The sequence below is a fragment of the Schistocerca gregaria genome, chromosome 2 (genome assembly GCF_023897955.1).
Source record: "Schistocerca gregaria isolate iqSchGreg1 chromosome 2, iqSchGreg1.2, whole genome shotgun sequence".
Classification (NCBI taxonomy): Eukaryota; Metazoa; Arthropoda; class Insecta; order Orthoptera; family Acrididae; genus Schistocerca; species Schistocerca gregaria.
In genome coordinates this window covers 62,904,665-62,920,594 of record NC_064921.1, presented here as the reverse complement: position 1 = coordinate 62,920,594, position 15,930 = coordinate 62,904,665, and the positions used below count along the sequence as shown (strand labels likewise).

General features: G+C 38.3%; 1 protein-coding gene across 1 annotated transcript in view; it reads right to left on the bottom strand.

Annotated features, from left to right (window-relative positions):
• The window catches only part of LOC126336328 (elongation factor G, mitochondrial), a 92,509-nt gene that overhangs the window by 2,404 nt on the left and 74,175 nt on the right, over positions 1–15,930 (bottom strand). The window contains exon 14 of the mRNA XM_049999892.1: positions 12,773–12,933. Coding sequence (XP_049855849.1) covers positions 12,773–12,933 — 161 coding nt within the window. The remainder of the gene's footprint in view (positions 1–12,772; positions 12,934–15,930) is intronic.

The following is a 15,930-nucleotide window of genomic DNA, read 5'->3' as shown; positions in this document are numbered from 1 at the left end:
TCCCAGTATTCTGCCAATGAACTGAAGTCTGTCACCTGCCTTACCTAAGAGTGAGGCTATGTGATTGCTCTATTTCTTATCTTTATAAATTATTGGTTACTCCCAAGTATTTGTAGGAATTAAAGGATGCCAACTATGACTCACTGATATCATCATCATCATAACATACTACCCTTCTGCTTTTGTGAAGTATTTTATTTTACATCAATAAAACATTTAAAACAGGGCTTGATATCACCAAGAAATTAATCATTTTGTGTGTGTATAGATCTCCCAGTGGTAGCGTGGGCACTTTTTTTAAAAAAAAATAACATAAGTTCTAGATAAAGTCTCAAGTACAAAAGGTCAACATAATTCTTTGTGGGGACATTAACATCAACACTAATATCATAAATGATTCCAGACCTTCATAAACATAGTTCAAAGTTTTAGCATGTCCCTATTGATCAACAGTGCAACAAGGGTTACTACAACGACAGCATAAGTAATTGACCATGTGGCCACAAATATGGACAAGATAAAAGTGATGTAGCTGTAAACGAACTTGGTCTATCGGACCATCTTTGTCAAAAAACAGTGAAATCAGTCGTCGAATCATTCCTTAAACTACAATCCTACAAACGACATCCATCAGAAATCAAAATAAAAGATTTTTCAAAAGAACTAGAAAAACAAAGCTGGGATGAATTGTATAAGGAAACTAATGTGAATATGAAATTCTCTAAATTCTCCACATTGTTTAAATTGAACTATGAAAGGGCATTTCCAAAAGTATGCATGCCTTTATCAACATCTCACAAAAACAGATGGATAACAGCAGGTATTAAGACGTCCTCCCTAACACTTAAACACCTAAGTTCCATTAAAAGATTCGCAATGATCTAGAATTTTTAAATTTCTATCATAGGTATCTATTAAGGAAGGTGCTAATTGCCGCAAAAAAGTCATTTAATGACAAAATAATATATAATGCAGAGAATAAAAGCAAAGCAGTCTGGGATGTTATAAAAAAGGAAACGGGGAGAGGCAAACAAAGGCAGAATAATATACTGCTAAGGGAGGGGGATAAGGTAAGTGATCCACACACTTAGCAAACTATGTAAACAAGCATTTTTCAAGTATTGCAGAGAAGTTACAGCAAAAATTACCCAAAACAAATATAATAACTGTAAATAATGTGCACTAAATACACTGATGTTACTTCCAACGACAGAGAATGAAGTCAATAAAACTATTCAAAAAATAAAAAAGTCAGTAAGCTTAGATGAAGTACCAATGTGTGTACTGAAACAATGCATAGGGATTATACAAGGCCCCTTAGCAAATATAATAAAAACGAATCCTTCACATCAGGGACATTTCCAGAGCAGTTAAAACAGGCAAGAGTTGTACTTTTGCTTAAGAAAGGTAATGCAGAAGACAGAAAATTACTGGCCCATTTCCCTGCTGCCAACATTCTCAAAAATAATAGAAGCAATTATGAAAGACAGTTTAATGAATTACATGAATAAATACAATCTTTTAAGAGAATTTTGTTTCTGAAGTGGCAAAAATACAGTCAGCCATAGTAGAATTCTTAATTCGTTTGATACACTCGACCACAAGATTGTGTTAAATTAGAAGCATTAGGAATAAGAGGGGTAGCTAATGACTGGTTTCAATCATACCTAGCAGACAGGGTACAAAGAGTAGACGTAACACATACTTCAAATAGATCTAAACATTTAGTAAAACACTTATCAGAACCAAAATACATTAATATAGGGGTTCCGCAAGGTAGCATATTAGGACCAATACTATTCTTGGTATACATCAATGACTTTTCCAGTAGTTGTAAAATGTAAACTTTCACGGCCGGAACTGTCATGATTGATAAAATTCTTTTCCGGGCTATTATGCCGTGGTCTGATGGATTTCGCATTGTAACCCGACGTTTCATCCCCATCTGCGGAGGACATCTTCAAGGGGGTTCGTGGCTTCTGTTAACTTCCGAAACACACACTGTCTCACTACTGACTGCAGCAAATTTTTGTTTTCGCGTGCTCCCGCGCATAGGCGTGACGTCACATGTTTTGAATACGCGAGCGCAATTGGCCGTTGTCGGTTGCCGCCGTCCGCTGTTGCTATCATCCCATGGCAGAAGACTGGTACACATCTTCTTCAGCACCGGCATCCAGATGTCATTCAATTTCACGCCCTCCCCCTTCCTATTAAAATTCCTGGGGTGTTTCATAATCTCTATAGCCTCTCTGTAAAGCCTTTCATGATATCTGCTTGTAGCTGCCAGCACTTGAGTTCTATCAAAATAAATGTGGTGGTCTCCTGACTGCAAAGCGTGTTCCGCAACAGCTGATCTATCAATCTCTCCCCTTCTACAATTGCCCTTGTGCTCTTCTAGTCGTTTTTTGACCGTTCTTTTTGTGGTACCCACATATACCTCCCCACAACTACACGGGATCCTGTAAATTCCTGCTTTTTCCAGCGGTTTACGAGCATCCTTAGCCAATCTCAGGTGTTCTTGTATCTTCCGGGTAGGTTTGTAAATCACCGCGATATTCCATTTTTTCAATATTTTCCCTATGCGGTCAGTGACGTCCTTAATAAAAGGCAGGAAAACTTTCGATTTTGCTAGCGCTTGTGCATTGCTATGATTTTCACGCGGCGGTCTTAACGCTCTTTTTATCTCAGCAGCCGAGTAACCATTCCTGAGTAATGCATCAGTGAGGTGTTCCAGTTCCGTATCCAGTAGCCCAGGTTCACAGATGTTCCTCGCTCTATACGCCAACGTTTTTATTATGCCTCGCTTTTGTTGTGGGTGGTGGTTCGAATCCCGGTGTAGATAACGATCCGTGTGCTTGGGTTTCCGGTAAACTGTATGGCCTAAGCTACCATCCTGTTTCTTGTAAACTAGCACATCCAGAAAATTTAGTCTCCCTTCTGCCTCCTCCTCCATGGTAAACTGAATCTTCGGATTAATACCGTTTGGATGTTTGTGAAAACGGCCTAGTTCCTCTCTGCCATGCCTCCACAACACAAACGTATCATCTACGTAGCGGAACCAGATATTCGGTTTTTTGTTGGCAGTTTCTAGAGCCTGCGCCTCGAATTTTTCCATGAAAAAGTTAGCTATAACCGGGCTTAAGGGGCTCCCCATTGCCACGCCATCAGTCTGTTCGTAGAACTCATCGTTCCATTTGAAATATGTGGTCGTAAGGCAATATTTAAATAGTTCTGCAATGTCGGGAGGAAAAATTCTATTCAGCTGTTGCAACACCTCATTGAGAGGAACCATAGTAAATAGCGATGCCACATCGAAACTGACTAACATGTCCTCCGGCTGGACCACTATGCCGCTTAATTTACTGATGAAATGTGCAGAATTCTTGATATAGGAGTCCGATCGTCCCACATGCGGCCGTAATAGCGTTGTCAAAAACTTGGCAATAGAATAGGTGGGCGAACCAATGGCACTCACTATAGGTCTCAGAGGAACATGTTGTTTATGAACCTTCGGCAAGCCATAGAGTCTTGGTGGCAGCGCAACTGAATTGAACAGACTTTTCTGAACGTTCTGTTTGATAGAGGACTTCTTAATTAACCGCGTAACCGTTCTAAGAACTTTATCAGTCGGGTCTTTACTCAACCTCTTGTAAGTCTGCGGATCTAGTAAGTCATTAATCTTGCTGTGATAGTCAGTAACATTCAAAACCACCGTCGCATTTCCCTTGTAGGCGGGGACAATGATAATACTATCGTCCTCATTTAGGCGATTTATTGCATTCCTCTCACCCACGGTTAAATTACTTTTTGGAGGCTTTGCGCGAGCTAATACTCTCACAGTTTCTATGCAGATTTCTTCGGCTGTAATCGCGTCCACACTACGAATGCCTGCTTCTACACTGGCGATTATCTCCTCAGTGGGCACAACTCGCGGACTAATGGCAAAATTTCCATCCTTGGCAAGCACAGATCTCTCATCGTCAGATAACAAGTGTTCGGATAAATTGATAACAGTACGGGAAGCGTCTAACTGGCGGATCGTCTGATTAGGATGCAAATTATCAAATTTCTTCCTCTGTCTACTAGACGTTGTCAACATGTGGTTCCTAATCACGCCATGCAACAGTCTGTCAATTCTATCCCAGTCACCACTACACAATTTATTACTGATAGTAATATGGAGAGACATTAACTTACAGTTTGTGCTTGCCAAGTCCCGGCGGGTCTGTTGAATCCGCTCTCGTAGTAAAGTAGAATTTTAATAGGAAGGAGGAGGGCGTGAAATTGAATGACATCTGGATGCCGGTGCTGAAGACGATGTGTACCAGTCTTCCGCCATGGGATGATAGCAACAGCGGACGGCGGCAACCGACAACGGCCAACTGCGCTCGCATATTCAAAACATGTGATGTCACGCCTATGCGCGGGAGCACGCGAAAACAAAAATTTGCTGCAGTCAGTAGTGAGACAGTGTGTGTTTCGGAAGTTAACAGAAGCCACGAACCCCCTTGAAGATGTCCTCCGCAGATGGGGACGAAACGTCGGGTTACAATGCGAAATCCATCAGACCACGGCATAATAGCCCGGAAAAGAATTTTATTTTCCAGTAGTGTTACTCATGATGAAAAAATTCTCTTCGCTGATGACAGCAATATTATAGTCACTGAGGAAACAAGAGAACTCCTTGCAGAGGAAGCAAGTGAAATTCTCAAGGAAGTTTATGATTGGTCAATAAGTAACAAAGTGACATTGAACATAAAGAAAACTAAAGCCATGAACTTCAATTTGAAGAGGAAAAATTACAATGTTAAATTAAATGTAGATGCCACTTCTATAGACACTGTAACAAATGAAAAATTTCTAGGAGTGAATATTGATTCTCAGTTGAAGTGGTGTGAACATACAAAGATACTTGCAAACAGAATGTCATTAGCATGTTATGCCCTTAGAATCCTATCATCAGCATGTAACATGCAGTGTCTTTTAGTTACATATTATTCATATGTACATTCAATTCTTAGCTATGGCATTCTTTTTTGGGGAACAAATGCACAAGATATGAACACAATTTTCAAATTACAGAAAAGAGCCATAAGAATAATAACCAAAATACTAGTCGAGTTCATTGTAAAGATCCGTTCAAAACACTGGGGATTTTAACTGCTCCATGGGAATACATTTACCAGTCAGTTTTACACATCAAAAATAACATTGGTAATTATTGCACAAACAGCTCTGTCTATGACCTTGCAACAAGAGACAGACTCAACTTACATTTACCAAGAAAAATAAACATAAAACTCAAAACAGCATTTTCTACTAAGGAATAAAACTGTGCAATAAATTACCAAAAGAGATTAAAGAAATTGCAAAAACACACTTATTTAAAAAGGCAGCTAAAAAGTACCTGTTATGCAAGACATTTTATACACTGAAGAATTACTTAGATAAAATAGAGTAGGGGTTACATAATACAAATAAATAATAATAATAATGACAATAATAACAATGATCATAAAACATCCAACATTCCACATAACACCTTCACTATATGTTTTTTTCCTTCTTTTTTCGTTTCTAAAGACACTATCCCCACAACCTATGCATAGCGCAATACTAACACCTCTTCCTCTTTCTGAGCACAACATCTCACTCATTATGGAGGGATATTGACTCAGCTTTTCAGGATAGCAAATGGGAAGTTGCGGTACAGAAAATGGCCCAGAGCCACCGTGTGTGTGTGTGCATGTGCGTGTTATGAAACAATGTATGTATAGTGTGTGCATTGACTGATAGTGGGATATGAGTGAACAGGTGGCATTACATTATTTAATAAGTTATTTGTAAAAAAAAAAGTATCGTATACCAGGAGTAAATCTAATGGTCCGACTCTAACTAGAAGTCTGTAAACGTGTGTATACGAATTAACTTATTTTAAATTAGTCTAAACTTGTAAATAATTTGGCGTGTTCTATATCCTTATAAAAAGAGATCTACACATGAATGCTACTGCTACATTCACAGCACGCCCAGTCGCCGTCAGGTCTGTATTGTTACCAGAGATGGTCCCATCCCATATGAACCACATTAACCAGTCATTGAAAGTTTGTGCACATCTACATCTACATCTACATCCATACTCCGTAAGCCACCTGACGGTGTGTGGCGGAGGGTACCCTGAGTACCTCTATCGGTTCTCCCTTCTATTCCAGTCTTGTAATGTTCGTGGAAAGAAGGATTGTCGGTATGGTTCTGTGTGGGCTCTAATCTCTCTGATTTTATCCTCATGGTCTCTTCGGGAGATATACGTAGGAGGGAGCAATATACTGCTTGACTCTTTGGTGAAGGTATGTTCTCGTTAAGTTGGGAAAAAAATGAACGTTTTTATATATCGCTAAGAGTTTTGCTATTTGGGGAGCAAAATAACCGATGATGGTCGAAGTAGAGAGGATATAAAATGTAGACTGGCAATGGCAAGGAAAGTGTTTCTGAAGAAGAGAAATCTGTTAACATCGAGTATAGATTTAAGTGTCAGGAAGTCGTTTCTGAAAGTATTTGTATGGAGTGTAGCCATGTATGGAAGTGGAACATAGACAATAAATAGTTTGGACAAGAAGAGAATAGAAGCTTTCGAAATGTGGTGCTACAGAAGAATGCTGAAGATTAGATGGGTAGATCACATAACTAATGAGGAGGTATTGAATAGGATTGGGGAGAAGAGAAGTTTGTGGCACAACTTGACCAGAAGAAGGGATCGGTTGGTTGGACATGTTCTGAGGCATCAAGGGATCACCAATTTAGTATTGGAGGGCAGCGTGGAAGGTAAAAATCGTAGAGGGAGACCAAGAGATGAATATACTAAGCAGATTCAGAAAGATGTAGGTTGTAGTAGGTCCTGGGAGATGAAGGAGCTTGCTCAGGATAGATTAGCATGGAGAGCTGCATCAAACCAGTCTCAGGACTGAAGACCACAACAACAACAACATGTTTACTTTCTGTATTCTTTACATTGATTCTACTTTACTACTACCTGTTTATACTGTTTCGTGGCAAAAGAAATGCAGCCTTGCAGATTTCTATTTATTGCTTTAATTTTGGACACTAGTATGGTTTTCAGATTTCTAAACAGAGAGCATGAAGAAGGAATACAGATTAATAAACATATATGAACTATCTTCATTACGCTAGTGACACTGAGTACTTAAAGAGCAACAGTAATTGGAAGAACTTAGTAGATCAAATCTGAAGAGAGTTCTGAAACACAATTATAAAGAGACTAGAGCATTCAAGAAACACACCAAAAAGAAAATAGCTGAAATTAATAATGAAGTCATACAACCAATTGCTGAATTTCTAGATTTAGAGCAGTTGAAGAAAACAGTGGGTTGTAGAGGAAAATAAGTAAATAAAAGTATTAAAATGGCCTGGAGTGCTTTTGCTAAATGAAATAGGATTTTAGAAACTAAACTCCTGATATGATGACTAAAACCTTCTCAGTTTGCAAGCAGCATCATTAAAATAAATTTTAGACAGCTGTTTCATGCCAACATCTAGCACAAATTGCTGGGATTGCCACAGTGTTCCACTTATATAGGTGAGGAAGCAGTGCCTACAAACTTTTGGAGGAGGGCTGAAGTGACGTGTGTCAGCTGGAAAGCTTCTGGCAGCTTCAATCAGTCCCAGATATGAATGAAGTCAGGTAGAGGAAAGGTCTGGCACCACACTGAAACTGCTGCTCTCACCTGCCTATATGTGTCACATCTCCACCTATGATTTTTCTCTGTGTCCAAAACCACTCCTCATGCCCCCGTACATTGTGTCAGTTAATATTACAACAATTTAACTGGATCTCAGCTGTCTCTGTTATAAAGGAATTCCAATATGAAGACACACAGGCTAAGACCTTTGTCTTCTCCAGACGTCATTTGGTTCCACAGCAAATCAGCTCCATGCCTTCCCACACACATCTTCCTGACCCTCCTCTGGTAGTTTCAGGATGCTATTGTTTCCCGTGCATAAGTGGAACATTTTGCTAACCTTGGCAGTCAGTACTTTTACTCCTGATGACAATAGCAGCAACATTTGTTGAAATAATACTACTTTTGATTTGTGGTAGTGAAATACAAACTTTTAACAAGAAAATAATTCCAGAACTAAGGGTTGCTACATGAACAATGGAGAGATGCACACTTGGAATTACTAGAAGAGACAGAAAACAAGAAAAAGGACAAATGATCAAAGTATAGTGTAAGTTTGTCGTACATGTTACCAGGCAAATGTACGATTGATGGACCAAGGAAGTTCTTTGCTGGACTCCAAGAGACAAGAAAAGACTGAGAAGATTACCCAATGGAACATAGGCAGTTGACATTAAAAAAAGATGAAGGAATGACATAGATGTGATCTTTATCTAGCAGTTGATATTAAGTGGCTGAGGATAAAATGGCGCATTTTGGAAAATCATTCCCATTTTCCACTGCAGTCTGCAGAAAAACATCATCATCATAATTTGATGATTTTTATCATCTTCGACCTTCATCAAAATATAAATACTCAGCAAATGTACAAGTGACAAGGAGAGGATGTTGGAAAATCACCTGTAACATGTAACAGTGTTACTGTATATACTTTAGAATAGAAATACAACATGCATTTTGATTATTGTGTGGGTAGAATTGCTATGATCACAAAAAGAAAATTTTTGAGTCAAATGTTCTCAACTGAATGAAGTTAAAATGATGCATACATATTAAAAAAACAGTTTAAGGGAACTGAATGTATCATTACAGCAATATTTCAGAAGCATTCTGATATCTGTTACTAAGTACTTTTTCTTGAAAATGTCTCACATGATAACACTTTACTTCTGTGCAAAAATGTCCCTACACAACTTAAAATTAGCTTCATGATAGTTCTCATGCAACACTCAACATGCAATAGTCCATCATGATCCTCTGAAGTTACAGAGTAATCAAAACTGAGAGGTGGCCATTTGCACAGCATACACTGCAAATTGACTGAGAGGTGGCCATTTGCACAGCATACGCTGCAAATTGCAGATAGCATGGAAGAATAGACCACAAACCAATCGCTAAATTATATTACTATTTAGACAATTTCACCACTTTTCACTGACTACAACTCAAGCACAATGAATATTTAAAGGAGGCCAAACCAGCATAAAAGGGGACAAGAAACAGCAGCTGAGCACATCGTTTCCACAATCTACAGCAGAGATTGTGAGGAGGACACAGCAGCAGAGGATCAGCACACTAATGAATAGGACACAGTAATAAAGCATGAAATCTGGCATTTTGACAAGGTACATGGGCTCCTCTTTTATCAGTTCAGCTAACCATTCACGCATCTTCTCTCCTCCTTTTTTGATGAGCTCTGCTGATATCATTTCTATTCCAGGGGCCTTCTCATTTTTTGGTCTTTTTATTGCCACCTTCACCTCCATCAGAGTTGGATCTTCGACTAATAAAAGAGGTATGGAGAAAAGAAATAATGCTGGAGAAATTAAAAACTGCTGCTGTGTGTCCCATATACAAGAAAGGAGACAAAATTCTGACACAGAACTACAGAGGGATATTTCTCCTATGCGCATGCTATAAAGTAATATCAAGAATTATACTGAACAGGCTCAACCCATACATTGGGGAAATATTAGACACAGCAGGGTTCAGAAAAGGTAAATCAACAATCGACCAAATATTCACACTAAAGCAAATATTACATAAGAACTGGGAGCACAATCATGATACCTTTCATCTGTTTATAGATTTCAACAAAGGACATGACAGCATAGTAAGAGAGGAAATGTGGGGGATAATGGCAGAGTATGGGATACCTGACAAGCTGATAAAGCTAACTAAAATGTGTGTGATGGAATCAAAGCGTAGAGTGAAAGTACAGGGGGAGTTCTCAGAAGCATTTGAAGTAAAAACAGGAGTGAGACAGGGTGATGATATATCACCAACCCTGTTCAATTTGGTCCTCAACATCCTGAGGAGAGCAACATGTCAAAGTGCAGGAGTCACCATAGGAAAAAAGATAAATGTCCTGGCTTTTCCAGCTGATATCATGCTGATAGGAAGAACATGGAAGAACTGGAGAAAATGGGAACTGTGCTAAAGGAAGACGCTAAGACAGTAGCTCTAACTATAAATGAAAGTAAAACTAAGTTCATGGTATTACGAAGAAGAGCTCATTTAGCGTCAAACCATCTAAAAATCGCAAATCTAGCAATACAGAAGACAGACACATTCATGTACCTCTATGTCAATATCAACCAACAAAACCTTATAGAACAAGAAATAGTAACAAGAATTCAAGCTGGGGGAAGACATCAAGGAGCTATGCACAACATCATTAGATTGAAGTTACTATCTAGGCAGGCAAAAATAAGAATATATCAGACCATCATCAAGTGAGACATGGACCCTTACAAAGAAAATGGAGAAATAACTATCACTTTTGAAAATAAAGTACTGAGAAAAATACATGGACCAGTGAAAGAAAATGAACAGTGGAGAATAGGGAAAAACAGAGAACTTAGATAATTACACACTGCCTGACATCTTAACGAGTGTGAAAATTAACAGACTAAGACAGTATGGACATGTGAGGAGAAGAGGGGAGATCACAATAATAAAGGCTGTAATGGATGGAGTAGCTGAAGGAAAGAGAACACTGGGACAGATGCAAATGAGATGGAAGGATAATGCCATGGGAGACATGCAGATACTGGGTCTGGGAGAGGAAGATGCAGATGACAGGAATGTGTGAAAGGCTGGACTGAGTGAGGCCAAGGACCAGCTGCAGTTTGTGTGGCCATTATAAGTAAGTAAGTAAATAAGTAAGTACATGGGCTCCAAGCAGATATTATAATGCAGCATTTTCTTGGCATCACTTGTTAGTTCAATAAATACATCTACTTACATACACTGCAAGCCACCATATGGTGTGTGGGAGAAGGTACCTTATACCACTACCATCATTTCTTTTGCTGATCCATTTGGAAACACAGTGAAGCCTATGTGTGAGCTGTAATTTCTCTCATCTTTGTGGTCCCTAAGCGAAATATATGGCTGTAGCAGTAGGATCATTTTGCAATCAGCTTCAAATGACAGTTCTCTAAATTTTCTGATTAGTGTTCCTCGAAAAGAATGTCACTTTCCCTCCACAGATTCCTGTTTGAGTTCCCAAAGCATCTCCGTAATATATGCATGTTGGGTGAACCTACCAGTAACAAATGTACCAGCTCGCTTCTGAATTGCTTCAATGTCTTCCTTTAGACTTGATGGGGATCTAAAACACTCGAGCAATACTCAAGAATGAATCATACTAGTATATATGCAGCCTCCTTTACAGATGAACCACACTTTCTTAAAATTCTCCCAATAAACTTAAGTCAACCATTCACCTTCCCTACTGTAATCCTTACATGCTAATAACATTTCATATTGGTTTGCAATATTATATCTATATTTTTAATTTGACGTGACTGTATCAAACAGCACACTACTAATGCTACTGTCACACCAACTACAAGTTTTGTCTACGTCATACGGTATGCTCCTACAGCCCCTCAACTAAGACAACTTCCCACACACTATAGCATCAGCAGCAAACAACTGCAGACTGCTGCTCACTCTATCTGTCTGGTCATTTATGTATACAGAGAATCATAGCGGTCCTATCACACTTCCTTGGAGCACTCCTAATGATACCCTCGTCTCTGGTGAACAATTGCTGACGAGGACAATGGGGTTCGATCACATGAGACGTTTGTGAGCCACATACATAGCTGAGAACATAATGTGGATCTAAGATCTTCATTAACAGTCTGCAGTGCGGTATCATGTCAAAATGTTTTTTGGAAATCTAGGAGTATGGAATCTGCCTGTTACCCTTCGCCGTGGTTCGCAGGATATCGAGTGAGAAAAGGGCAAGCTGAGTTTCGCAGAAGTGATGTTTTCTATAACTGTGTTGATTTGTGAGCAGAAGCTTTGCTGTATCAAAGAAATGTACTGTACTTGTACTGAGAACTACTTTGCACTTGATTCTATGGGCATATATCATTTTCTTGTATCTTAAAGTTTACAAGTGATATTTTCTTGTATCTTAAAGTTTACAAGCAAAGCATCTCTCTCTCTCTCTCTCTCTCTCTCTCTCTCTCTCTCTCTCTCTCACACACACACACACACACACACACACACACAAAACCCTCCTTTCAAGTCACACTGCTATAGCCAGGTAGAATAATTTACTTGCCTGTTGGCAAATTCAGCTAAAGAAATGCATTTTAGTGGTCATGTGATGTTGAACATATTTGATGTAGAAGCCTCTTGGCATATGCAAGGTAAAAGTAAAATCAAGACTGGCAATAAAAATATTCAACCCCTTCTGAAAATTCTTTGAAATATCACAAACCGACATTTCAGCAGTTCACTTCACCATCAATTCTGAACCAACAATAATGTTGAGACATTAATGTCATTTACCAACTAATTACATGTAAAGATAGTTTCCAATTCATTATTCTAAATCTTCTGTTAATAATCAATCACAAGGATAAGATGACGATTTTTGTTTAACAGCAAAGAAAGAAAATTATGCAAACAAACAAACATGAACATACATACAATAATTCATTTGTGACACACACAAAAATTTATAGTATATTTTTCAAGTTTCATATCTGAAAAATCTAACATAAAACTGTAAATTTAAATTATAAAATCTTTTAAGTGTAAAACTGGCAAACCTCAGCATAAATTGTAAACCAGCCTTCTTGACTGTCTGTCCCTGTTACGATTCCATGTCTCTTGCTTATATGTCCAGCAATGACTCCTTGAAATTCTTCCGGTGCAGTTATTTCAACTGACATGATTGGTTCCAATATTTGCCACACACCATTCTCAAACACTAAAATTACAAACGACAACAAGTAAGTCCAAAATAACATATACAATAAAAAATAAACACTCCTGAAGCATAATTTTAATAACCAAATTAATTTATATGTAATTTGATACAATATGTCTACAGATTTTTTACATTTTACCCATTTCTAAGACTAATACAAGCATTGACTTTGTTGACATTTTGATACCATTTGCTATGGCCTGAAACAATGACAACATGACCAATGCCAGCTTCTGTTGTCTAGAAACCACAACTGGGTCAGACTGCTATGAGTACACGAATATTGATGTGTGAAGTGGCAAACTGTTGTGTTTTGTGTTAAGTCTTGCAGTGGTGTCTGCACACTACTGTGGTGACCACAGTGTGGCAGTCTGCACTGCTGATAGGCAGAATAGGTAAATGACAGCTTTGATTGTGTAGGCCATCACATGAACAGATACAAGATGAAACACCTTGACTTCTACATACCAAAGGAACTCTTGAACAGCAGTGGCTACATCAAGGAGGTTTTGGAACAGAGAGTACTGCCCCTCCTACACACCACTGTCAGAAGGGCAAACCCACACATGTGTAGCAAGAAATGTGTGAGACTTTTTATTAAGAAACAACATATTCCTGCCCTTACTTGTCATCCACTGAACATATACGACATATGTTTGGCCATCAACTCAATACTTGGTAATCTGCTCAAAACATTGCGTATCTTAACTTCAACAAGTGAATACTGTTAACAACCAGTTCTACACATAAAAATGCTTCCTAATTACAGTATGGACAGCTCTATCCATGATCATAGAAAAAGAACAGACTAATCTCACATTTACCAAAAAACTCAAAACAGAATTTTCTACCATGGAATAAAACTGTACAATAGACTGTCTCTTAAGATTAAAGTGATTACTATAACATACTTATTTTAAAAGGTACTTAAAAGCATATGTAAAGCAACGCATTCTATCTAGTAAATTACTAGTCACCCAACGCACAGTAGAGACTTTGGTGTATAGATCTTTCATTTCGCGACTCACCTTCACACTCATTTTTTGTTCTTTTTCTTCTTCATGTAGGCAACATTACATCACAGTTCTTTTCCTGAGCTGAATGTATCAGTCACTGTGGAGGACGCTGAGTCAGATTTTTATTTAAACAAAGGGGAAATTGTGGTACACAAAATAGAAACCAGACACCATTGTCATGGTCTTCTTGTTGGCTGATAGTGTGTATACTGACTGGTGCTAGGAAGTGAATGAACAGTACAGCACTAGCTTTTTATATTATGAAATAACTCCTTTTGAATAATGTATAAACACAACACCAAACATTGGGGGTATGATGAATGTGCTTTACAATGCAGCTAATCTAGGGCTTAAAGATAGTTCAATCTTTTTTGTATGCAAAAATGCAGAAAATTCAATGACTCCAGACTCTAATGCAGACAATTATTTTTTTATAACACAAACTACTATACATTGTGATTTCTATAGCAAGAAAACTCGCTGCCATTTTAGAATGAATGAAGGGACCTGATTGCCTCAATGCTACTGAGAAGACAAGTGAAAGATATCTTGAAATGAGAATATGCGCTGACGAATTTGGCAATATTAACATTCAAATAGTTAAATCCAGACCACCATTCTGACCAGTATTTGTGTTCAACTTTCTGGCAGATTAAAACTGTATGCCAGACAAATAGTTGTACAGAATCTTACCTTTCACAGGCAATGTTCTTAATGACTGAGATATCCTGCCATGACTCATGACAAGTTACAAACATGGGCCCAGCTGATAATGGGAAAGAGATGGCAGAGGGGCAATGAAGAACAATTCATGTCCTTAAAGTAGGTAGTTAGATCGTACAGTACAGGCTTTTACATCCAGTTTTGCATCTTCATTGATATTTGTTACATGGACAATAGACCATGGTGTAAGGCATGTTTCTGTGCCTAACATTTTGTCTCCTAATACTGGAGACATTGCCTGAGGGTATAAACACTCAGATAGTACCTTCAAACTCAAGAAACCTCAGCAAGCATAAGGAAAATTCAAGATTAAAACTAGGAAGATTCAAGATTAAAACTAGGAAGATTCAGAAAATTTAAAAGAGATCACACAGTTTCTGCTCTTGAGGTAATGAACAAGTGAATAAAAGCCCTATGGCTGCAATCATTGATTATAAAATTTTCTGAGTCATTAGGTGGCATCAAATTCCTCTTCAAACTTCTTCATTCCTTGAAGTTTTGATGGCATCTTCTTCAGGATTCCACTGGTCCGTTGATGGCAGAACACTCCACAGCACACGTGGAATTCTGAAGAGGATGCTAGCAGAGGGATCGAAATGTTGAGTAGTGAAGTAGTTTGAAGAGGAATTTGATGCTGCCTAACAACTCAGAAGACTCTTATCTAATAAAAAGCCTCTTTCATTTCTTCCACTGAAAGAAGTTGTTATCAAATTGGAATTGTTGCCACCAAACTTGTATGGTTTATTAAAAATTCAAAAGCCTGGCATCCTGCAAAGGCCTACTGTTAGCATTTGGCCACAGCCATTTGTATGAAAAACTGACACTTATATTAACAGAAGAATAAAATTCGAAAGGTTTCTCTTAATGAATTGATGTCACAGGTGTAATGTATTTTCACAAGGATATGGGAGATCTCTCCAAACACTTAGTCAACTTATTTTCAATGGGACAACAAATTCTATGAGCAAACTGATGGTGTGGCTATGGGAAACCCACTTAGCACACTTGTGGTGAATTTGAAGAAACGGCCCTTCAGATGGCTAAGACGACAAAATCCAATTTCGCCATGTTGATGCTGTTTGGCCCCGTGGAAAGAACAAACATTCTAAATTTTAAAAAGTTCACAATAGACAAAGAGAAATAAGGTCAAACTTCATTTTTAGAAGTACAGGTACTCCAAAAACATGACTGAACTTTGTACCCTAAAGTCTACAGAAATCCCATTCAGGAAGATAGGTTCCTTCACAAAAATTTCAGT